At 42.7% G+C, this 24,455-nt stretch overlaps 1 protein-coding gene, 1 long non-coding RNA gene and 1 pseudogene across 2 annotated transcripts in view; 2 read left to right on the top strand and 1 right to left on the bottom strand.

The window, feature by feature from the left end:
- Positions 1 to 2,641, top strand: part of LOC132349351 (uncharacterized) — a 10,054-nt gene extending 7,413 nt beyond the window's left edge. The window contains exon 3 of the long non-coding RNA XR_009497661.1: positions 2,548 to 2,641. This is a non-coding gene — a long non-coding RNA (uncharacterized LOC132349351). The remainder of the gene's footprint in view (positions 1 to 2,547) is intronic.
- BCL7B (BAF chromatin remodeling complex subunit BCL7B) overlaps positions 1 to 24,455 on the bottom strand; it is a 26,131-nt gene extending 1,676 nt beyond the window's left edge. The window contains exons 1-4 of the mRNA XM_059897709.1: positions 24,213 to 24,455; positions 21,082 to 21,157; positions 2,708 to 2,804; positions 344 to 514 (exon numbers count right to left, since the gene is read on the bottom strand). Coding sequence (XP_059753692.1) covers positions 344 to 514; positions 2,708 to 2,804; positions 21,082 to 21,157; positions 24,213 to 24,304 — 436 coding nt within the window. The 5' untranslated portion in view covers positions 24,305 to 24,455. The remainder of the gene's footprint in view (positions 1 to 343; positions 515 to 2,707; positions 2,805 to 21,081; positions 21,158 to 24,212) is intronic.
- LOC132349356 (glycine cleavage system H protein, mitochondrial-like) lies at positions 4,258 to 4,787 on the top strand (annotated as a pseudogene).

The following is a 24,455-nucleotide window of genomic DNA, read 5'->3' as shown; positions in this document are numbered from 1 at the left end:
ATGGCCAAGCAACTGAACTTTTCTAAGACTACTTCCTCATCTGTAAAATGGAGATAACAGCTGCCATTTCATGGGGTTTTTGAGAGAATCATACCAGGCATCAAATATGAAAAGTGCCTTCCTTACAGAGAGCCTGGCGCTCAGTTGTGTTGCTGTTTTCTTTCTTCATTCTGTGAAAGGGGAAAATACAACCATTCCCCAAAATAGCCTCCAACAATTGACAAACGGCCTGAAGCTGCCAGCTCTGGGGCAGCTTCTCTAACCTGTGACTCTGAAGAAGAGAAACATCGAGAGCAAGAGCAAGGCCCTCCAAGACGCGCATCGTGGGCCAGCAGAGACTCACCCTCCAGGATCTCCTGGCCCAGGGTGGGGGGCTGGGAGTCATCTGTGCGGAAGTCGGACGTGTGCGCTGGGCTCAGGGACTCGCTCTGCTGGGGGCTGGGGCTCGAGTTGGTGCTGCTGTCCACCTTGAGCTGATAGACATCAGACACGGAACTCTGGTTGCTGTTTTCATCTGAAAACCAAACATGACAAAGGCAACAGCTGAGGCTGGTCACTTTTGAGAGTAACTCAGTACAGAGCCAAGGGCCTGGTGTCTCTGCAGACAGCGTGGACACAGCCGGGCACACAATGATCACGGCTGTAAACAGCCCCTGAACCAAAGGCAGACATTCTGGGTGCTTCTGTGCACTGCAAATTACCAACAAGAGTCTAAATTGATTAATTTAAGCATGTTCTATTTTATGACACATGTTCTAAGCACCACAAGATACAGCCAGAATCTTTAAGTTTATGCAACATTTATATTTCAGGAAGGTCAAGATATGCTTATTAACCCCTTCTTTATTATCCACCAGTTATATAGCTGGGACCTGGTATTTTCCCACTGTCCAGTGAAGGGAGGAACACAGCTGTGCCTCCCAACCTTTCTCACAATACAAGAGGTGTAGAAAATGACAGTCTGTCTGCCATTCTCGGCTGTCTGACGGAGGGTGATAGTGTCTGGAGGTGGTCAGCTCAGGCCCTTGCACCTGCCTAGGCTCCATCTCACCGCCTCGCCTCAAGGACCCTGGGATCCCACCTGGGAAGCGCTGTCTGAAGGCTTAAAGTCACCACCTAAGTTAAAAACACAGAGTCTGCAGGGCCTTCCTCTCCCTGACCTCCAGCAGCCAGTCACCAAATCTGCCCCACCCACTGCTCTGACTCGGCCCCTGCCCATTCCTTCCTCTCCAGTGGCCTCAGCTCAGCCCTCATGATCTCTCGCCTGGCCTCCAGCCACAACTACCTAACTGCCCTTCCCGCAGTCTCAGGCACCCCCACTGGACCTCATACCACTGCCAGAGTGATCTTGCTAAACCCCTGTGGGTTCCCCACTGCCCACGAGAGGGCCCTATCGCAACCTACAAACTCCCTTCTGAGCTCCAGGCTCACCGCCTGCTGCTCTTCCCCACGCAGCCCGGCTCCTGCCTAACTGGACTCGAGCCTAAGAGCAGCTTCAAGTACCAGCGTCTGCTACGACACGCTCCTTCCGGTCTTCCTGCAAAGCCCCTGCACGTGCCCACGTTCAGCTCGGGCATCACCTCCTCCACAGAGCCTCGTGCCCCAGGCTCCCTTGGGTGGAAATGACCACCCTCTCTTTTATGCTCCTGCTGTTTCCCGTGCACACCCGCACTTACTATATTACACACCAGTCTCCCTCCATTACACTCTGCGCAGGCAGGCTCTGTGGCTTACTGGTCCTTGAATCTCCAGTGCAGCACATAGTACCTGGCACATAGTCGGAGTTCATTAAATGTTCAATGAACGAAAAGGATGAGATAGTGCCCAGACTGAGGAAATGGAGCCTCCCATGTCTCCCAGAGCTTTATGATGGAACATCTCACACAGCTAGAGAACATTTCCCTTGTATTCTCTTCCTGTACCACACTGACCTTGCAGGGGTTGGGGAAGAAGTGAGGAGGGGATACCTGGGCGCTCCCAGTCTAGTTCCGAAGAGAAAACTGTGAGCCCTTTCTAGTCTTTATCCTACAATGACCACCACCTTCTATACTAAGATGGAAGTAGCATTTTATCACAAAAAAGAATAAAGCTCTGTCGCTCTTCTGCTTAGGCAAATACTTTTCTTCTCCAAGCATCAGTTTTCTGAAATAGGGATGACGATAACTGCCTGGTTTATATCACAGGCTAATGTAAAGATACAAATAAGAAACTGAAGTGAAAGTGCTTCATAAACAGTAGCTGCCACACAGGTATAAAAGGTAATGTTAGGAGTGTAGTGCTGACTCAGGCCGGACGTCTACCGAAGACTAGTTTAGGAGGCAGAGCTTGGGCTAAGGGTGGATGGGCAGATGCCCCGGCATGGGGGGTCTCCTCTGAGGCACTCTCATCAAATACACAGTCTAAAGAAAAGAACTTCTGATCCAGAAAACCGGGACCCACCATGGGGTCTGCCACCTACAAGTGATGTGACTTTAGATGTGTAACCTCACCTCTCTGAGCCTCAGTTTCCGTAACTGGTAAGTGAGGAGACTGTGGTCTCTCTTGCAGGGTTATTGTGAGGTTTAAATGAAAAGCCTTCCATAAAGTGCCCAGGAAGATACCAGCAAAACAGCAGGCACTGAAATGACACACAGACTATTCTTCTGATTATTAATGGGTCATCTAAATTTTCATTTTCCTGCAAGGAAGACATATGGATGCAACTCACCCTGGAATTCAAGAAGGAGAGAGGAATTGGCTGAGGCATCAGAGGGAAAGCCATTAGGTTCCCGGGCTGCTGAACTGTTCGATTTTGACTTTTCTTTCTAGAAAAGGAAAAAAAGAGGAATATGACAGAGCCAAGCAGAAGACTCACAGAGAGAGAGAAGGTGCTGAGACACCAGAGAGGTCTGGATTAGGAACAGGAGGAACAACAGCGGTTTCAGAATCCAGGACCCGAGGAATAACAGGATCCTGGACAAGGTGTCCCCAGGCCTCAGTGTCTCTGTCAGTAAAAATGGACCCTTCCAGTGCTAATATCATGAATCGCAAGTGAGAGGCAGATACATATCTTCCACCAGAGCCCCCTGTAGGACTCTTCTGCTTTCTGCCCGGATAAGAATGCTCTATCCAGTCCTTCCCTACATGCATGGGTGAGAAACACAAAATACTCATTTGAGAAAGATCCCTGTTTTAGTAGCGCAGCAGGGAAGAAAAAAAAAAAGTGAAAGAAGAAAGAACCTCTGACTGGACAAAGGAAGGAGTCACTTTATATGTAATGCAAGCAGTGACAGGACAAGGGGCCCCTGCTAGCTCTATTCCTCACCAATCCACCCCATCCACTCAAAATGATCTCCCATGTCCACCTTTGCCTTCAAGCAGGATGCAGGTTACACATGTGGGGGAACCACAGTGGGAAGGTAAGCACTAGCTTGCAACAAACAAGGAAATAATCCACAGGACAGGAAATCATCAATCCAAGCATTTGCAAATGAGAGCATCCCAACAGCCAAAAGTTCAAATCTGAATAATCTCAAATTTACCAATTCATACGTTTTATACTTGCCTATTTATTGTACGTGCATTGTACTAGTAATACAACTTAGTGTTTCTTAATACTCTCAGTACTAGCTCGGCAATAAATCAACTGTACACATACATGCAGTCCTTCCCTTCATTTTTTCATATACAGACATAATTTTAATGTAATTACACTTTACCATGTTACTGCAGAGGCTACATAAACATGATTTTTACTAGCTGCACAATATTCCACACATCATAATCACTTAATCACTACTCAACTAGTGGACATTTAGCTTTACCTTATTTAGGATTGTTTTTGTTTATTGCTAGTAGGAATAAACCCACAATGCTCAACTTCCACTTTTTCCTGGATTATGTGACTAAATTCACAAAAAAAATTCCTTCTAGATCAAAAAGTATAAACTAAACATATTTTTCTTAAAATACACTGTGGCTCACTCACCACTCTCTACAAGGAGGTTGGCAATATGTTTGGAGTACGAGCATCATGGCACCCATGCCAACATTTGGCTTTATCATTATTTTTTTCTGATCTCTCATTTATCTTTATTTTAATGATTCTGTGCTCACATAAAGTATGCATTCACTATAAGAAATTCTGAAAATACAGAAAAAGAAATGAAAATCACCTGTACAACCAGAGACAACCTATACATGTATCTGTATGAAAATGGCTCATGAGTCAGCATTATAACTTGCTCCCCCTCCCCCATTCACCATATTAAAAACATTTTTCTCTGCAAACATGGTGCTGCGAGTGGCGCGGAGCGTGCGGGCTGCGGTCTGCAGCCTGCGCGCCACCTCTGCGCCCCACACGCCCTGCCCGCTGCGGCCCTGGGGACTGCGGGTGGGCGCCGTCCGGGCGCTGAGCACCGGACCCGCTCTGCTGTCAGGTCGTAAATTCACAGACAAACATGAATGGGTAACAACAGAAAACGGTGTTGGAACAGTGGGAATCAGCAATTTTGCACAGGAAGCTTTGGGAGATGTTGTTTACTGTAGTCTGCCTGAAGTTGGGACAAAATTGAACAAACAAGAGGAATCTGGTGCTTTGCAAAGTGTGAAAGCTGCGAGTGAACTCCATTCTTCTCTATCAGGAGATGTAACAAATGAATGAAGCTCTAGCAGAAAATCCAGGACTTGTCAACAAATCTTGTTATGAAGATGGTTAGCTGATCAAGATGACACTCAGTAACCCTTCAGAACTAGATGAACTAATGAGTGAAGAAGCGTATGAGAAATACATAAAATCTATTGAGTGAAAATGGAACCCCTAAATAAACTAGTTTGAAACAACTTAATCTAGCATAGTTGTCTTAAATTAGTGGTGGACAGATTTTTAAAAAGCAACTTTTAGCAAAAGAAACGACTTTCAACAATGTTGCCTGAAGAAAATACCCCTTTAACTTCCTCATGATTTCAGATAAACACTCTGCATCTTTTTCACAACACCCTATGATTTGTAGGCTAGTCGCCAGTTATAATATTCAGAATTCCTGAAATTATCTGTGGTAAAACTAGTTATAAAAATTATGTAATTCGGGGCTTCCCTGGTGGCGCAGTGGTTGAGAGTCTGCCTGCCAATGCAGGGGACACGGGTTCGAGCCCTGGTCTGGGAAGATCCCACATGCCGCGGAGCAACTGGGCCCGTGAGCCACAATTACTGAGCCTGCGCGTCTGGAGCCTGTGCTCCGCAACGAGAGAGGCCGCGACAGTGAGAGGCCCGCGCACCGCGATGAAGAGTGGTCCCCACTTGCCACAACTAGAGAAAGCCCTCGCACAGAAACGAAGACCCAACACAGCCAAACATAAATAAATAAATAAATAAATTCAAATAGCTTAACCTTTAAAAAAAAAAAAAAATTATGTAATTCAAGAATAACATTGTTATCTTAACCTTATATAATACTGTAACTTGCTTACAGCCATCCCCGGATTTAGGTCAAAAGACTCAATGGGGCTCCCCCTGTGGCACAGTGGTTAAAAATCCGCCTGCCAATGCACGGGACACGGGTTCAAGCCCTGGTCCAGGAAGATCCCACATGCCGCAGAGCAACAAAGCCCTTGTGCTGCAACTATTGAGCCTGCGCTCTAGAGCTCGTGCTCTGCAACAAGAGAAGCCACTGCAATGAAAAGCCTGCACACCGCAACTAAGAGTAGCCCCCGCTCGCCACAACTAGAAAAAGCCCACGTGCAGCAACGAAGACCCAACGCAGCCAAAAATAAATAAATGTATTAAAAAATAAATAAATAAATAAAAGGCAATGTTGCCGTTTAAAAAAAAAAGACTCAATGAACTTGCCACTGGAAATAAATGGCAGTGGAGAAAAGTTTGTTAGTTGCATAGTGTCCAATTAAGAACATTACTATCTTAATTTTGCAATATACTGTGTTTGCTTGTGCTATTTTTATACAGTGAAGCAACAGCCTTGCAGGAAAATAAGAAACAGTTTAATAATAAAATATGTAACTTCCTAAAAAAAAAAAAAAAAATTTTCTATGCCATTGAATAATCTTCTATACCATCTTTTATAATGGTTACAAAGCTTTACAATATACAGGTGCACAGTAACTTTATGAATTCTCTACAATAAGATCTTCATTTTGCTTGCAATTTTTAAATACCACAAACAATAATATTGTGATGCTCAACACTATAGATGTACCTTGTACACATCATGATTATGTCCTGAGGATAAATTTCTAGAGATAAAACTTCTAGATCAAAGGCATAAATATTCTGAAAGCTTTTTCCCCCTCAGCTTTACTGAGGTGTAACTGACAAATAAAATTGTAAGATATTTAAAGCGTACCCTGGGTTAATTTGATATACGTATACACTGTGAAAGGATTCCCACCATCTGGTTAATTAAGCTTTTAAGTATACATATATGATCAACTTCACCTGTAGAAAGTTTGTCCCAATTTACTCTCCCATCAGCAGTGCCCCACTTCCCTTATGTCCTTCACATTTTTTTCTTTACCAATTTGGTCATTTTCTACTTTTCCTAACCTAACTGGTCTATGCTAGTACCTTAGAAGATGGCACACTATCATGGACCACTGGAAGGTAGATAAACCGATGGACCTCAGGGCCCAGCTCAGAAACCAACACAAACACTGTGAGAAGCCCTTCGGAGAGACAAAAGGAGCTGAGTCCTGGGCAGGAGAACTTGAAATAGGAAAGGGCCAGGGTCTTATATGTGAGAAATGGGGAGGGGGTCGCTGGCAGTGTCCTTCCCCCACATGTACACACTACCCAAGAGATCTAGCGGCCTGACCTTTGGCCCTTATGGGTATTGGCATCACCAGAGCCAGGGTTAGATGAAAAACAAAGGGTGACTCCAGAGCCCCCCCATAACTTTCACCCACCAGCTCCTTTGGCTGGACAAGGATGGCTGCTCCCAGATAAAGGCAGCACGTGGAAGACTGATACTAGGGAGTTCCCTGGGAGGCAGGGGAAGATGAGAGAGGGGAAAAGGGAAAGGCTGAACCCTGAGGCTAATCCCATCCCCTAAATCCATTTAGAGGAAGGAACACAAAGCCTCGGTTACACATTTCTAACCAATGCAGCTCAGAGTCAAAAGGAATAAAAGATGAGTGCACAGAAAAAACTAACCAGACACTGGAGGAAAACAAGCACCATGAAAGACAATAAACAGAACAAGCTATACCAGAAGAAGCAGACTAGTGGGACAGAAGAATTGAAATAAAACATAGCAAATCTCCTCAGAAAGATAAGGATGACACTGGAAAGTTGTTTTGAACAACCAACAACAAAGGAAATTTGGTATGAATAATAAACTCGTTCAAAATAAAAATTAAGTGAATGAGGGAATTCCCTGGCAATCCAGTGGTTAGGACTAAACGCTTCCACTGCCTGGGGCCCAGGTTTGCTCCCTGTGAAGGGAATTAAGATCCCACAAGCCAGCTGCGCAGCGTGGAAAAAAAGAAAAAACAATTAAGTGAACGAGTTTATTAGCAGAAATAGAGCTGAAGAAAAGATTAATGAGCAAAAACTGGGTTGAGAAGTCAGAATATATGAGGACAAAATAAAGACATGAAACAAACTAAAAGTTAAGAAATGAAGCTAGATGTCCACATTACAGGATATTCTTACAGAAGTTCCAGGTCAAACAGAAGAAATTCTAAAAGCTTCCAGGAATATAAAAGAATCACCTACAAAGAAATCAAGAATTAGACTGACATCAGATTTCTCAACAGAAAACTAGAAGCACAGCAACTGAGTAATAGTTTCAAAATGTTGAAAGAAAATAATTTTTAACCTAGAATTTCATATACAGGTAAAATTATCAATTAAACATGAAAGTAAAACAAAGATATTTTCATAAAGTTTTCTCCACACAAGCCCTCTTTGGCAAAACTCTTGAAGGGTGTATTCCAGCAAGAAAAGAAATGAATCTAAGAGAAAGCAATAATAAATAGGTACAAAGGGTTAGTAAATAACTAGTAATGTTTACTTTGTCTAATTAAGCAATGACTAAAACAAGAAATGTCTGTAAAAACAAAAATATCTGAACAGAATATCTGACCTGAAATTCCATTCAAAACTAAGGAGAGGGAGATTTAACCAAGATGGCGGAGTAGAAGGACGTGCTGTCACTCCCTCTTGCGAGAGCACCAGAATCACAACTGACTGCTGGACCATCATTGACAGGAAGACCCTGGACTTCACCAAGGAGGATACCCCACGTCCAAGGACAGAGGAGAAGCCACAGTGAGACGGTAGGAGGGGCGCAAGCAGAGTAAAATCAAACCCCGTAACTGCTGGGTGGGTGACTCACAGACTGGCGAACACTTATACCACAGAAGTCCACCCACTGGAGTAAAGGTTCTGAGCCCCACGTCAGGCTTCCCAACCTGGGGGTCAGGCAACGGGAGGAGGAATTCCTAGAGAATCAGACTTTGAAGCCTAGTGGGAATTGGATTGCAGGACTTTGACGGGACTGGGGGAAACAGAGACCCCACTCTTGGAGGGCACACACAAAGTAATGTGTGCATCAGGACCCAGGGGAAGGAGCAGTGAGCCAGGGGGAGACTGAACCAGACCTACCTGCTGGTGTTGGGGGGTCTCCTGCAGAGGCGAGTGGTGGCTCTGTTTCATCGTGGGGATAAGGACACTGGCAGCAGAGGTTCTGGGAAGTTCTCCTTGGCGTGAGCTTTCCCAGAGTCTGCCATTAACCCCACCAAAGAGCACGGGTAGGCTCCAGTGTTGGGTTGCCTCAGGCAAAACAGCCAACAGGGAGGGAACCCAGCCCCACCCATCAACAGTCAAGTGGATTAAGGTTTTACTGAGCTCTGACCGCCACAGCAACAGGGAGGGAACCCAGCCCCACCCATCAACAGTCAAGTGGATTAAGGCTTTACTGAGCTCTGACCACCACAGCAACAGTCAGCTCTACCCACCACCAGAGCCTCCCATCAAGCCTCTTAGATAGCCTCAACCACCAGAGGGCAGACAACAGAAGCAAGAAAAACTATAATCCTGCAGCCTGTGGACCAAAAACCACAGTTACAGAAAGATAGAGAAGATGAAAAGGCAGAGGGCTATGTACCAGATGAAGGAACAAGAAAAAACCCCAGAAAAACAACTAAATGAAGTGGAGATAGGCAACCTTCCAGAAAAAGAATTCAGAATAATGATAGTGAAGATGATCCAGGACCTTGGAATAAGAATGGAGGCAAAGATTGAGAAGATGCAAGAAATGATTAACAAAGACCTAGAAGAATTAAAGAACAAACAAACAGAGATGACCAATACAATAACTGAAATGAAAACTACACTAGAAGGAATCAATAGCAGAATAACTGAGGCAGAAGAACGGATAAGTGACCTGGAAGACAGAATGATGGAATTCACTGCTGCGGAACAGACTAAAGAAAAAAGAATGAAAAGAAATGAAGACAGCCTAAGAGACCTCTGGGACAACATTAAACGCAACAACATTCGCATTATAGGGGTCCCAGAAGGAGAAGAGAGAGAGAAAGGACCAGAGAAAATATTTGAAGAGATTATAGTCGAAAACTTCCCTAACATGGGAAAGGAAATAGCCACCCAAGTCCAGGAAGCGCAGAGAGTCCCATACAGGATAAACCCAAGGAGAAACACGCCGAGACACATAGTAATCAAAGTGGCAAAAATTAAAGACAAAGAAAAATTATTGAAAGCAGCAAGGGAAAAACGACAAATAACATACAAGGGAACTCCCATAAGGTTAACAGCTGATTTCTCAGCAGAAACTCTGCAAGCCAGAAGGGAGTGGCATGATATACTTAAAGTGATGAAAGGGAAGAACCTACAACCAAGATTACTCTACCCGGCAAGGATCTCATTTAGATTTGATGGAGAAATCAAAAGCTTTACAGACAAGCAAAAGCTAAGAGAATTCAGCACCACCAAACCAGCTCTACAACAAATGCTAAAGGAACTTCTCTAAGTGGGAAACACAAGAGAAGAAAAGGACCTACAAAAACAAACCCAAAACAATTAAGAAAATGGTCATAGGAACATACATATCGATAATTACCTTAAACGTGAATGGATTAAATGCCCCAACCAAAAGACATAGACTGGCTGAATGGATACAAAAACAAGACCCATATATATGCTGTCTACAAGAGACCCACTTTAGACCTAGGGACACATACAGACTGAAAGTGATGGGATGGAAAAAGATATTCCATGCAAATGGAAATCAAAAGAAAGCTGGAGTAGCTATACTCATATCAGATAAAATAGACTTTAAATTAAAGAATGTTACAAGAGACAAGGAAGGACACTACATAATGATCCAGGGATCAATCCAAGAAGAAGATATAACAATTATAAATATATATGCACCCAACATAGGAGCACCTCAATACATAAGGCAACTGCTAACAGCTATAAAAGAGGAAATCGACAGTAACACAATAATAGTGGGGGACTTTAACACCTCACTTACACCAATGGACAGATCATCCAAAATGAAAATAAATAAGGAAACAGAAGCTTTAAATGACACAATAGACCAGATAGATTTAATTGATATATATCGGACATTCCATCCAAAAACAGCAGATTACACGTTCTTCTCAAGTGCGCACGGAACATTCTCCAAGATAGATCACATCTTGGGTCACAAATCAAGCCTCAGTAAATTTAAGAAAATTGAAATCATATCAAGCATCTTTTCTGACCACAACGCTATGAGATTAGAAATGAATTACAGGGAAAAAAACGTAAAAAGGACAAACACATGGAGGCTAAACAATACGTTACTAAATAACCAAGAGATCACTGAAGAAATCAAAGAGGAAATCAAAAAATACCTAGAGACAAATGACAATGAAAACACGACGACCCAAAACCTATGGGATGCAGCAAAAGCAGTTCTAAGAGGGAAGTTTATAGCTATACAAGCCTACCTAAAGAAACAAGAAAAAGCTCAAGTAAACAATCTAACCTTACACTTAAAGAAACTAGAGAAAGAAGAACAAACAAAACCCAAAGTTAGCAGAAGGAAAGAAATCATAAAGATCAGAGCAGAAATAAATGAAATAGAAACAAAGAAAACAATAGCAAAGATCAATAAAACTAAAAGTTGGTTCTTTGAGAAGATAAACAAAATTGATAAGCCATTAGCCAGACTCATCAAGAAAAAGAGGGAGAGGACTCAAATCAATAAAATCAGAAATGAAAAAGGAGAAGTTACAACAGACACTGCAGAAATACAAAGCATCCTAAGAGACTACTACAAGCAACTTTATGCCAATAAAATGGACAACCTGGAAGAAATGGACAAATTCTTAGAAAGGTATAACCTTCCAAGACTGAACCAGGAAGAAATAGAAAATATGAACAGACCAATCACAAGTAATGAAATTGAAACTGTGATTAAAAATCTTCCAACAAACAAAAGTCCAGGACCAGATGGCTTCACAGGTGAATTCTATCAAACATTTAGAGAAGAGCTAACACCCATCCTTCTCAAACTCTTCCAAAAAATTGCAGAGGAAGGAACACTCCCAAACTCATTCTATGAGGCCACCATCACCCTGATACCAAAACCAGACAAAGACACTACAAAAAAAGAAAATTACAGACCAATATCACTGATGAATATAGATGCAAAAATCCTCAACAAAATACTAGCAAACAGAATCCAACAACACATTAAAAGGATCATACACCACGATCAAGTGGGATTTATCCCAGGGATGCAAGGATTCTTCAATATACGCAAATCAATCAATGTGATACACCATATTAACAAATTGAGGAATAAAAACCATATGATCATCTCAATAGATGCAGAAAAAGCTTTTGACAAAATTCAACACCCATTTCTGATAAAAACTCTCCAGAAAGTGGGCATAGAGGGAACCTACCTCAACATAATAAAGGCCATATATGACAAACCCACAGCAAACATCATTCTCAATGGTGAAAAACTGAAAGCATTTCCTCTAAGATCAGGAACGAGACAAGGATGTCCACTCTCACCACTATTATTCAACATAGTTTTGGAAGTCCTAGCCACGGCAATCAGAGAAGAAAAAGAAATAAAAGGAATACAAATTGGAAAAGAAGAAGTAAAACTGTCACTGTTTGCGGATGACATGATACTATACATAGAGAATCCTAAAACTGCCACCAGAAAACTGCTAGAGCTAATTAATGAATATGGTAAAGTTGCAGGATACAAAATTAATGCACAGAAATCTCTGGCATTCCTATACACTAATGATGAAAAATCTGAAAGAGAAATTATGGAAACACTCCCATTTACCATTGCAACAAAAAGAATAAAATACCTAGGAATAAACCTACCTAGGGAGACAAAAGACCTGTATGCAGAAAACTATAAGACACTGATGAAAGAAATTAAAGATGATACCAACAGATGGAGAGATATACCATGTTCTTGGATTGGAAGAATCAACATTGTGAAAATGAGTATACTACCCAAAGCAATCTACAGATTCAATGCAATCCCTATCAAATTACCAATGGCATTTTTTACGGAGCTAGAACAAATCATCTTAAAATTTGTATGGAGACACAAAAGACCCCGAATAGCCAAAGCAGTCTTGAGGCAAAAAAATGGAGCTGGAGGAATCAGACTCCCTGACTTCAGACTATACTACAAAGCTACAGTAATCAAGACAATATGGTACTGGCACAAAAACAGAAACATAGATCAATGGAACAAGATAGAAAGCCCAGAGATTAACCCACGCACCTATGGTCAACTAATCTATGACAAAGGAGGCAAAGATATACAATGGAGAAAAGACAGTCTCTTCAATAAGTGGTGCTGGGAAAACTGGACAGCTACATGTAAAAGAATGAAATTAGAATACTCCCTAACACCATACACAAAAATAAACTCAAAATGGATTAGAGACCTAAATATAAGACTGGACACTATAAAACTCTTAGAGGAAAACATAGGAAGAACACTCTTTGACATAAATCACAGCAAGATCTTTTTTGATCCACCTCCTAGAGTAATGGAAATAAAAACAAAAATAAACAAATGGGACCTAATGAAACTTCAAAGCTTTTGCACAGCAAAGGAAACCATAAACAAGACGAAAAGACAACCCTCAGAATGGGAGAAAATATTTGCAAATGAATCAACGGACAAAGGATTAATCTCCAAAATATATAAACAGCTCATTCAGCTCAATATCAAAGAAACAAACACCCCAATCCAAAAATGGGCAGAAGACCTAAATAGACATTTCTCCAAAGAAGACATACAGATGGCCACGAAGCACATGAAAAGATGCTCAACATCACTAATTATTAGAGAAATGCAAATCAAAACTACAATGAGGTATCACCTCACTCCTGTTAGAATGGGCATCATCAGAAAATCTACAAACAACAAATGCTGGAGAGGGTGTGGTGAAAAGGGAACCCTCTTGCACTGTTGGTGGGAATGTAAATTGATACAGCCACTATGGAGAACAATATGGAGGTTCCTTAAAAAACTAAAAATAGAATTACCATATGACCCAGCAATCCCACTACTGGGCATATACCCAGAGAAAACCGTAATTCAAAAAGACACATGCACCCGAATGTTCATTGCAGCACTATTTACAATAGCCAGGTCATGGAAGCAACCTAAATGCCCATCAACAGACGAATGGATAAAGAAGATGTGGTACATATATACAATGGAATATTACTCAGCCATAAAAAGGAACGAAATTGAGTCATTTGTTGAGACGTGGATGGATCTAGAGACTGTCATACAGAGTGAAGTAAGTCAGAAAGAGAAAAACAAATATCGTCTATTAATGCATGTATGCGGAACCTAGAAAAATGGTACAGATGAGCCGGTTTGCAGGGCAGAAGTTGAGACACAGATGTAGAGAATGGACATATGGACACCAAGGGGGGAAAACTGCGGTGAGGTGGGGATGGTGGTGTGCTGAATTGGGCGATTGGGATTGACATGTATACACTGATGTGTATAAAACTGATGCCTAATAAGAACCTGCAGTATAAAAAAACAAACAACTAATACTAAACTTTCATTGGGTTATTTGTATGGAAACATGTTAATATAAATGTTTCAGACATTACATGAAATTTCTAAAAATCTTATATTTGTATTTGTATGGAAATATGTATGGAAATATGTTAATATAAATGTTTCAGACATTACATGAAATTTCTAAAAATCATATTTGTATTTGTATGGAAATATGTATGGAAATATGTTAATATAAATGTTTCAGACATTACATGAAATTTCTAAAAATCTTATATTTGTACTTGTATGGAAATATGTATGGAAATATGTTAATATAAATGTTTCAGACATTACATGAAATTTCTAAAAATCTTAGATGTTCTGGTATAATGTTATAAGTAATAATCCTAGTTATTACTTTAAAATGTATATCTCAGAAATAACTAATTTTCTTGTCAACTGCATTATTATGAACTGTCATCAAATCTTTAACCGTGGTCATTTTTAAGTCTTTTGTCATTTACAGACAGTTCTGGGTGTACTCTGGTGATTTTGCAAATATGTTCCTATAAAAGGGTTTCATCTTCAAGAAATACATGGAAAAGACTCTGACAAGTACAGGTTTCTGGTAACGGACTGTACTGCTGAACTGAATGAATAAGCATTTTCAGAACTCTAATGAAAAACTGATGAACTCATAAAAGTGCTAACAAAAGATCAAGATGAAAAAAAAAAATTAATTACATGGGACTGAGTGAACTGATGAGGATGAGTATAATTTTTGTGACTTTCTGTCTGAATTAAAAAAAAAAAAAAAAAAATTCCACAAGGACTCAGAGGCAAAGAATATACAAATCAATTTTCACTGCAAAGTAAAGGAGCTGTTACAGTGGAGGATTACTGGACTGAATGTCAATACTATGACATAGTATGAGTGTGTTTCATGTTTGGTAATTGCAATCATTGTTGCTTTTGTTGTGGTCATCCATGTACAATGCTTGGTGTCAGTCGATTTATCTCTTGTAAAAATAAAATACAGTGTGTGTGTGTGTGAAAAAAAAAAAAAAAAAAAAAAAAAATGAAAAAAAAAAAAAAAAAAAAAAACTAAGGAGAGGGCAGGAATGAAAGTGGGGGCCAGAGGTAGAGACCAGGGGTGGTTAAAAATGTGTTCAGGCTCAGAGGGGAAACACAGATTTTGATAAGCTTTATACGCTGATACAGAAAAACAGTAAGTATAAGTCTTATTAGGTTAGAGACAGCCAATAAAAAAATTAAAAATAAAATGTGGAACTTTCAAATCAGAAGAAAATTTGTCTAGTCATCATGAGGTGAAGAGAAAAAAGAAAGTGTATCACGGCAGAAATCCTTGTCCATATAAGTAGAATGTTTAGATGGTGACATTTTCACGGCCTTTCCGGCCCCTAAATGTGCCACAGCTATTATGAACACACATAGTTAGTATACATGTCCAGAGGAGACTTCTAGGAAACTCCTTAAATTCATGAAAATACCATTTGCCCATCCTTCCACTCTCTTGCTGCCTTGAACTTGAATGTGTTGAAGGATGGCTGGAGCTCAAACTTGGATACGAGGTCAAACATGAAGCAGAGGAAAATGGGCAATTGTTTAATGCGTATAGAGTTTACCTCTGCAAGATGAAGAGTTCTGGAGATGGATTACACAACAAAGTGAATGTCTTCAACACTACTGAACTGTACACTTAAAAAATGGTTAAGATGCTAAATTTTATGATATGTGTATTTTATCACAATAAAGTAAAATGAATAGAACCATTACTCTCTTAAAAATAAATTATTAAAAAAAAAAAAAAAAAAAAAAAAGGTGGGACTTCCCTGGTGACGCAGTGGTTAAGAATCTACCTGCCAATGCAGGAGACACAGGTTAGAGCCCTGGTCCAGGAGATCCGACACGCTGCGAAGCAACTAAGCCCACGCGCCGCAACTACTGAAGCCCGTGGGCCTAGAGCCCATGCTCTGCAACAAGAGAAGCCACCGCAATGAGAAGCCCGCGCACCGCAACGAAGAGTAGCCCCCGCTCGCCACAACTAGAGAAAGCCCACGCACAGCAATGAAGACCCAACGCAGCCAAAAATAAATAAATAAATTTATTTTAAAAAAAAGGAACAGAAAGGTTGCAAGAAACCTGGGTCCCTGGGGACTCTTAGAGCAGAAGTGCCACACCAGTCCTAGACTGCATATTTCTGTTTCTCTAAGAATAAAATAAAACTTTTTTAAACCATTACTACTTTGAGTTTTCTGTCACCCACAGCTAAACCTATTCCCAATATGCCCAATAAGCAGAAAAATGTAAAACGGGGAAAAACAGAATTACAAGACATACCAGGGAAATACAAATCAAAAGAAGACACGGTATCTTCTAGAATATCCCGAATATCAATCAAAGAAGCCATGCAAATCAGAAAAGTAAAGAGGAAACCCAATACAAGAAATCAGAGGGGAATTTCCTGGCAGTCCAGTGGTTAGGACTCTGTGCTTTCACTGCCGAGGGTCTGGGTTAAATCCCTGGTTGGGGAACTAAGATCCCGCAAGCCTCAGGGCAAAAAAAAAGAAATCAGAAAAGAGGAAATCTAAATGAATAAAAAGGATATCTGAAAAGATAAAATTGTCAACCTCCCTAGTGTTCAGAGAAATGCAAAACAAACAAAGAGATACCACTTTATGTCTATCAGACTGGCAGGATTTAGGAATTAGGAGTTAGATAATATCAGATGTTGTTGAAGATGTGGGAAACAGGAGCCCTGCGGCACAACTGGGGAAGTGTACTAACTATCCGGGTGCAGCTATTCAGGAGAGAGACCTGACAGCCAGCATCTAGTAAAAACAATCATGTACGTACAGCCAGTAACAGAGCAATCTCACTCCTGGGCATCTAATCCAGAGAAAACCTCCCACAAGTCCTCAAGGACAATGGTTTAAGGGATGTCCACCAGAGTCATCTGTGCTACCAAAACAAACTGGAGGCAACACACACAAACAGACCCATATTCGGACACTTGGAATATGACAAAGTTGGTTCTACAGAGCAGGAGGAAAAGAGTCTTTTCAATTGGTGGGACAAATGCATACCCACATGGAAAAAAAATGAAATTGGGCCCCTACTTCAAAATACACGAAAATCAACTCCAGGTGTGTTATAAATGGGAACAGAATAACAAGCTTGTAGAAGATTATATGGAAAAATATCTTTGTGACCTCAAAGAAGGAAGAGATTTAAGGCATTTAAAAGCATTAATTATAAAGTAAAAGATTATTTTGTCTACATTAAAATTAAAAATTTCTGTTACTCTGGACTTCCCTGGTGGCACAGTGGTTAAGAATCCGCCTCCAATGCAGGGAGCACGGGTTCGATCCCTGGTCCAGGCAGATCCCACATGCGGCGGAGCAACTAAGCTCATGCACCACAACTACTGGGCCTGCACTCTAGAGCCCACGAGCCACAAATACTGAGCCCGCACGCGCCAAAACTACTTAAGCCCGTGTGCCCTAGAGCCCACGCTCTGCAACAAGGGAAGCCACCACAAGGAGAAGCCCGCACACCACAACAAAGAGTAGCTCCTGCTCACAGCAATGAAGGCCCAATGCAGCCAAAAATAAAATTAAAAAAACAAAAACAAAATACTTCTGTTACTCAAGCCTGCATAAACAGAGTGTAAAGACAAGCCATGGAATGGAAAAAGGTACAGATAGTATTTAATCAATAAAGAGTATGTGTCTACAACACAGAGAATCCCTACAAGTCCTAAGAAAAAGACCACAGCCAAACAGACTTAAATAGGAACTTCTTAAAAGAGGAAATCCAAAAGGATGCTGAAAAGGTTCTCCATCTCATTAGTAATTACATCATTAATCACCGAATTAAAACCACAATGAGATATCTTTTTTTTTATTATTAATTAATTAATTTATTTATTTTTTGGCTGTGTTGGGTCTTCGTTTCTGTGCGAAGGTTTTCTCTAGTTGTGGCGAGCGGGGGCCACTCTTCATCGCGATGCGCAGGCCTCTCACTGTCGCGGCCTCTCTTGTTGCGGAGCACAGGCTCCAGACGCGCAGGCTCAGTAGTTGTGGCTCACGGGCCTAGCTGCTCCGTGGCATGTGGGATCTTCCCGGACCAGGGCTCGAGCCCGTGTCCCCTGCATTGGCAGGCGGATTCTCAACCACTGCGCCACCAGGGAAGCCCAACAATGAGTTATCTTAATACATTAAGTCTAACTATACCAACTGTTGATGAGGATTTGGAGCAGTGAGAACTCATATTGCTGTTAAGAATATATACTGGTATAGGGCTTCCCTGGTGGCACAGTGGTTGAGAATCTGCCTACCAATGCAGGGGACACGGGTTCGAGCCCTGGTCCGGGAGGATCCCACATGCTGCGGAGCAACTAGGCCCATGAGCCACAACTACTGAGCCTGTGCGTCTGGAGCCTGTGCTCCGCAACCAGAGAGGCCCGCGCACCGCGATGAAGAGTGGCCCCCGCTTGCCACAACTAGAGAAAGCCCTTGCACAGAAACGAAGACCCAACATAGCCAAAAATAAATAAATAAATAAATAAAATAAAAATAAGGTACTGCTTACTTTAAAAAAAAAAAAGAATATATACTGCTACAATCACTTTGGAAACTAGTTTGGTATTCGCTAGTGTAGGTCAAAATACACATATCCTAAGACTTAGCTATTCTACTCGTAGGAATATATCCTAGGAAAACCCATGCACGTGTTGACCCATATACTGAATAAGAATGTCACAGGAACATTGTTCCTATTATCCCAAACGGGGAACAACCCAAATATTCATCTACAGGAGAATCAGAAAGATAAATTATGGTACAGTCCTACAATAAAACTCCATACAGGGACTTCCCTCGTGGTCCAGTGGTAAAGAATCCGCCTTACATAGGGCTTCCCTGGTGGCACAGTGGTTAAGAATCCACCTGCCAATGCAGGGGACAAGGGTTCGAGTCCTGGTCCGGGAAGATCCCACATGCCGCGGAGCAACTAAGCCCGTGCACCACAACTACTGAGCCTGCGCTCTAGAGCTCGCAAGCCACAACTACTGAAGCCCGCACGCCTAGAGCCCGTGCTCCGCAGCAAGAGAAGCCACCACAATGGGAAGCCCACGCACCACAACGAAGAGTAGCCCCCACTCTCCGCAACTAGAGAGAGTCCACACAGCAATGAAGACCCAACGCAGCCAAAAATAAATAAATAAAATAAATAAATCTATAAAAAAAAAAAAAGAATCCACCTTACAATGCAGGGGACCTGGGTTCGATCCCTAGTCAGGGAACTAAGATCCCACATACCATGGGGCAACTAAGCCTGCATGCCACAACTACTGAGCTCACACGCCTCAACTAGAGCACATGCACCACAACAAGAGAAGAGAAAACCCATGGGCCACAACTAGAGAGAAGCCCACATGCTGCAACGAAAGGTCCTGCATGCCTCAACGAACATCCCGCATGCCGCAACTAAGACCCGATGCAGCCAAAAATAAAAATTAAATTAAATTAAAAAACAAAAACAAAAAAACCTCCATACAGCAATGAAAAGGAACAAACAGCTCCAAATACAACATGGATGATTTTACAAACACTAGGCAAAAAAAGCAAGACATACAAAAACAGATACTTCATGATGCTGTTTATATAAAGTAAAAAATGTTTACAAATGACTAAAGAAGTGGTCGTAAAAGCAAAAGTAGGAGAGTGATCTCCTCTAGAGGGGAGGGAGGGGGACGCTGGGAAGAGTTACAGAGCCTTCTGGGGGAGCTGGCAATGTCTATTTTTTGACCTAGGTGGTTTTTACAAGGGTATTAGCTTTATATTTTTTCACTATATACTACATTATGTTTTAGATACTTTTCTGTACGTGTTTTATATTTCAGATCTTTTCAAAACAATCAGGAAAAAAAGAGCTGGAGAAATCTGGGTGTTTATCTCTCAGAGAATGTATAGATAAATGTGGTCACTGCACATAAGAGAATACAATGCAAGAGTAATGATAATAATTTTATTTACAATTACAGAAACATGCAGAGTTCTCAAAAACAAAAAGAGAATAGAGATGTATAGCACAATGCTATATATAGATGCAAAATTTTTAGAAATACAAATATTAAACAACGCTATTTTTCAAGAATATACAGGTGTCCAGAACTTCCCTGGTGGTGCAGTGGTTAAGAATACACCTGCCAATGCAGGGGACACGGGTTCCATCCCTGGTGTGGGAAGATCCCACATGCCGCGGAGCAACTGGGCCCGTGTGCTACTGGGCCTGCGCTCTGGAGCCCGCAAGCCACGGCTGCTGAACCCGTGCACCACAGCTACTGAAGCCCGCTCACCCTAGAGCCCGCACGCGGCAACTACTGAAGCCCGCGCACCTAGAGCCCATGCTCTGCAACAGGAGAAGCCACCGCAGTGAGAAGCCCGCGCACCGCAACAAAGAGTAGCCCCCGCTCGCCACAACTAGAGAAAGCCCGTGTGCAGCAATGAAGACCCAACGCAGACAAAAATAAAAAAAATAATAATATTCAGGTGTCCAAATAAACCCATGGAAGAGGAATTAGAAAAGCATATATACATATTAAATACATGATGTAATAAACTACAGTGGGCAGCAGGAGTCCACAAACTTTTTCTTACAGGGCCAGATAATAAATATCTTGGGCTTTGCAGGCCATTAGGTGTTATGGCAATTACTCAACCCTGCCATTACAACTCAAAAGCAGCCACAAATAAGGAAACAAACAGGGATAGGTGTGTTCAAATAAAACTATAATGAATCACAGGGAGAAGGCCTGGGCTGTAGTTTGCCAAGCCCTGGAAAAGAGGAATGAGTTAAGGAAAGGGAATCAAGGGGGGTAAATAATAAAATAAGAGGCTTTGCATGGACCAATGACAGAGGATGCCTTGAAGTATTTTCAACTCAATTCTGGGAAAATACATTCCATTATAATTAAGAGGCAATCAAAGAAAGAAAGAAGACGTTACCTTTTGGTGTTTCGATTTTCTTCCACACTTACCTCCTTGCTGTCTGTCACGGGAACCCACTTAAATATCCTAAGGGACGTGTCACCCACAGTCACCCACTTTTTCTCCCTAAAACAAAGACACTTCTTAGAACTGATAAATAGTAAAATAGATTTTCTGATCATAACTGTGCTTTCCCACTTCTCAGCAGATCATTCCTTCAATCTTAAGTGCTTTCTAAACTTCCTCTCCGTCAAATCATACCTTACCTTTCAGGACAAAATCATCCCTTCCAGAAACACCTTGCTATCAAATGCCTTTGGCTCTGAACCCTCTACTTGCCACCTTTGCTCATGTACAGTGTACCAAAACCTTTTGTTCCTCACAGCCTACAGCAGTATAGAGTATCAGCACATTTTCAAACTCAGGTATCTATCTGGCATAAACTTCTTTATTTCCCCAAAATTAATTCAATTCCACTGATATTTATAAAGCCCTAATATACAAGGCCCTATAGGAGATAAAGGATATATAAGATAGGGTCCCTCTCTTGGGAACTCATAGCAATGAAAAGATAAGTAAAGAAATCACTGTAACACGTGAAGGTGGCAAGGAAGAAGGCTGAAAGAGTAAGACCAGGATATCCCATGGAAGGCAGAACTCCTATGACTCCTGTGGAACTGTGGATTGAAACACGATGCTATTTAAAAATAATCACAGGAGCAGGACAGGATGCTTCCAACTAACAGACCTGAGCCTCACACTGGCTTCTGGAAGAGGTGAAGGCCAAGCCGCCATGGAAAGACTGCTTTAAGGTTTCATTTTACAGAAGAGGTTACTTTTGAGATGAGCCTTAAAAAATGAGTCGTTGTTCTCCCCACCCCGCACATACCTGGGGAGGGAAAGGCAAGTGACATTGTTGAATAAGAGTGTAGATTATGAACGGCCAGAGTTGGGGAGTCTGGAGTATGACTTCTGCAAGTTTCGCATCCCAATTTAAGGACAAAGAAGCAAAAAAAGTAACTGCTGTTACTGCTGCTATTGATGATGCTATTCAGCAAATGGTGACATCACAGAAATGTAGAGACTATGATGTAACAGAAAGAAGAATGAACTAAAGACTTAGGAAACTGGAATTAATTCCTGGACAAGCCACTCATTTATTCCTCATTTACTCAACAAATATTTAATATTCAAGACCCTATGCCAAGTCTTGGGCACACAGGGAACAAGATACACAGTCCTGACCCTCACAGACCCGAAATTCCAACTGGAAACAGACATCACACAACTCATCTCACAGTTAGAAACCTAATCACTAGGTTTAACCATATCAAACTGCCGCTTCTGCTGGTTAAAAAGGCAAATACAGGCGATATCTTATGGTTCGACCTAATACAATTGTGGAAAGTTCTAGTAGGGGACCTGATTTAGACCGGGGATCTTGAAAGGTGTCCTTGAGGAAGCAACTGGAGAGCAGAACTATGAGTTAACTAGGCAAGGGGGAGGAGAGGGTAGAGGAAGGACACCAGGTAGCAGAAACAGAAGTGTGGCCCCAACTGAAAGATGGCCAGCATCTTGGGAAAGAGGGCAGTTTGAACCAGTCTGGTGGGGCAAGAAGGATCACCTTTGGTCTTTATCCTAACAGCAAGAAGAGATCAATGAAGCATTATTTCCTAAGCAGAGGAGTGCTAGAAGATTCACACTTGAGAAAAATACAATGTGATGAATGGACTGGGGAATGAGCCAGTCCTGAAGCAGGCAGATCATAGGGAAGTTGGTACAAGAGTTCTGGGTGAGAAAATATGCTCATCTGCCCTAGGCTGCAGGTGAGGACGGAGATGGCCGGTACGCCCATTTTTAGGTTTCACAAAAAAACCTAGAAGGAAGGGATTTGGAGGGGAAAAATCATTAATTATTTAACTAGTATTTATGAGTACAACTATATATGAAGCCCTTATTGATAAAGGATTAAGGAACTTGATCTTGTAGAGAAATGGACAAATAAACACGAAATAAAGTCCAAGGTAATGACCCTAAAGGGAGTGGAGGGACTTCCCTGGTGGCGCAGAGGTTAAGAATCAGCCTGCCAATGCAGGGGACGTGGGTTCAAGCCCTGGTGGGGGAAGATCCCACATGCCACGAGCAACTAAGTCCGTGGGCCACAACTACTAAAGCCGGTGCGCCTAGAGCCCCTGCTCCGCAACAAGAGAAGCCACCGCAATGAGAAGCCCACGCACCGCAAGGAAGAGTAGCCCCCGCTCGCTGCAACTAGAGAAAAGCCGCCGCGTAGCAACGAAGACCCAACACAGCCAAAAATAAATAAATAAAATAAATTAATTAAAAAAATAATAATAAAGGGAGTGGAGGGTGAAGGACAGGATAACTTGGAGAAGGCTTCCTGGAGGGAGCTAACACCTACCCGGACTTTAAAATTATTACTAGTAATCAGCTAGAGAAAAGTACTCAAGAAGTTGGCGCAAACCGTTGGCTGTGAAAACTGAAGGTGATAACGCATCACTGTTTCTGGTACAAAATAGGCGGTCAACCGGCGCCTGCAACGAACGCTATAGGAGCCGTTTTCAAACGAAGGGCAGATCCTGACTCCTCTACTAACAGCTCCCAGGCCACCAAGAGAAAATGCCTACCCAGCTCGCTCGTGTGGGTCCGTATTAGGCGAAACACAGGGCTTTTAATTCCAATAACCACTTGGTCCCGTGGCATGCAGGTTTGCCGAGAAGCTCTCACCTAACTTAGACGACTTAATACGTAGAGCGTTTAGTCTGGCCAACGGGAAACTCTCAGAAATTGTTAGCTCTTACATGGGACAGTTCAGAACGCAAAAGCCTCCCGAGGCAGGCGGGCGCGGGGACGAGGCCCGCGCGAGGACCGGCGCGCGAAACAGACCCCACGGACCGAGCGCCGCCAAAAGCCGGCAGCTCCTGCGGGCGCCGCGCTGCCCTAGGGCAGGTGGGCGGACCCGCGGGCCGGGCGACCCGCTGATTGGTTGCGGCTGGCGCGCCCTCTGACCTCACGCCGACGCGAGCGGCACCCTCCTCCCGCCTTCTCCGCCCCCCCTCCCCCCAAGAGCCCGCCGGTCAGCTCCCACCCCACCCGCCAGTTCACCGCCGCTCTGGGCCTGGGCCGGCGTCCCACTCCAGCACCCTCGGCCCTGGCCCCTCACCATTTCCGCACTTTCTCGATGGCCGCCATCACCTTCTTGATGTCATCCTTGGCCCGGCTGCGGGTCTCGGCCCGCACAGACCTGCCCGACATGGCGGCGGCGGGAGCGGCGGGGGCCGGGGCACTGCTCCCAAGGCACCGGGAATCGCGCGCCTCACGCGCCGCCGCCCGCCCGGCGCAAACAGCGTCACCGCGGCCGTCGCCCCCTCCGTGCGCGCGTGCGTGAGGAAGCGCGCGCACCCGC

The sequence above is a fragment of the Balaenoptera ricei genome, chromosome 15 (assembly GCF_028023285.1).
Source record: "Balaenoptera ricei isolate mBalRic1 chromosome 15, mBalRic1.hap2, whole genome shotgun sequence".
NCBI lineage: Eukaryota > Metazoa > Chordata > Mammalia > Artiodactyla > Balaenopteridae > Balaenoptera > Balaenoptera ricei.
This window is presented reverse-complemented; position numbering and strand designations above follow the sequence as displayed.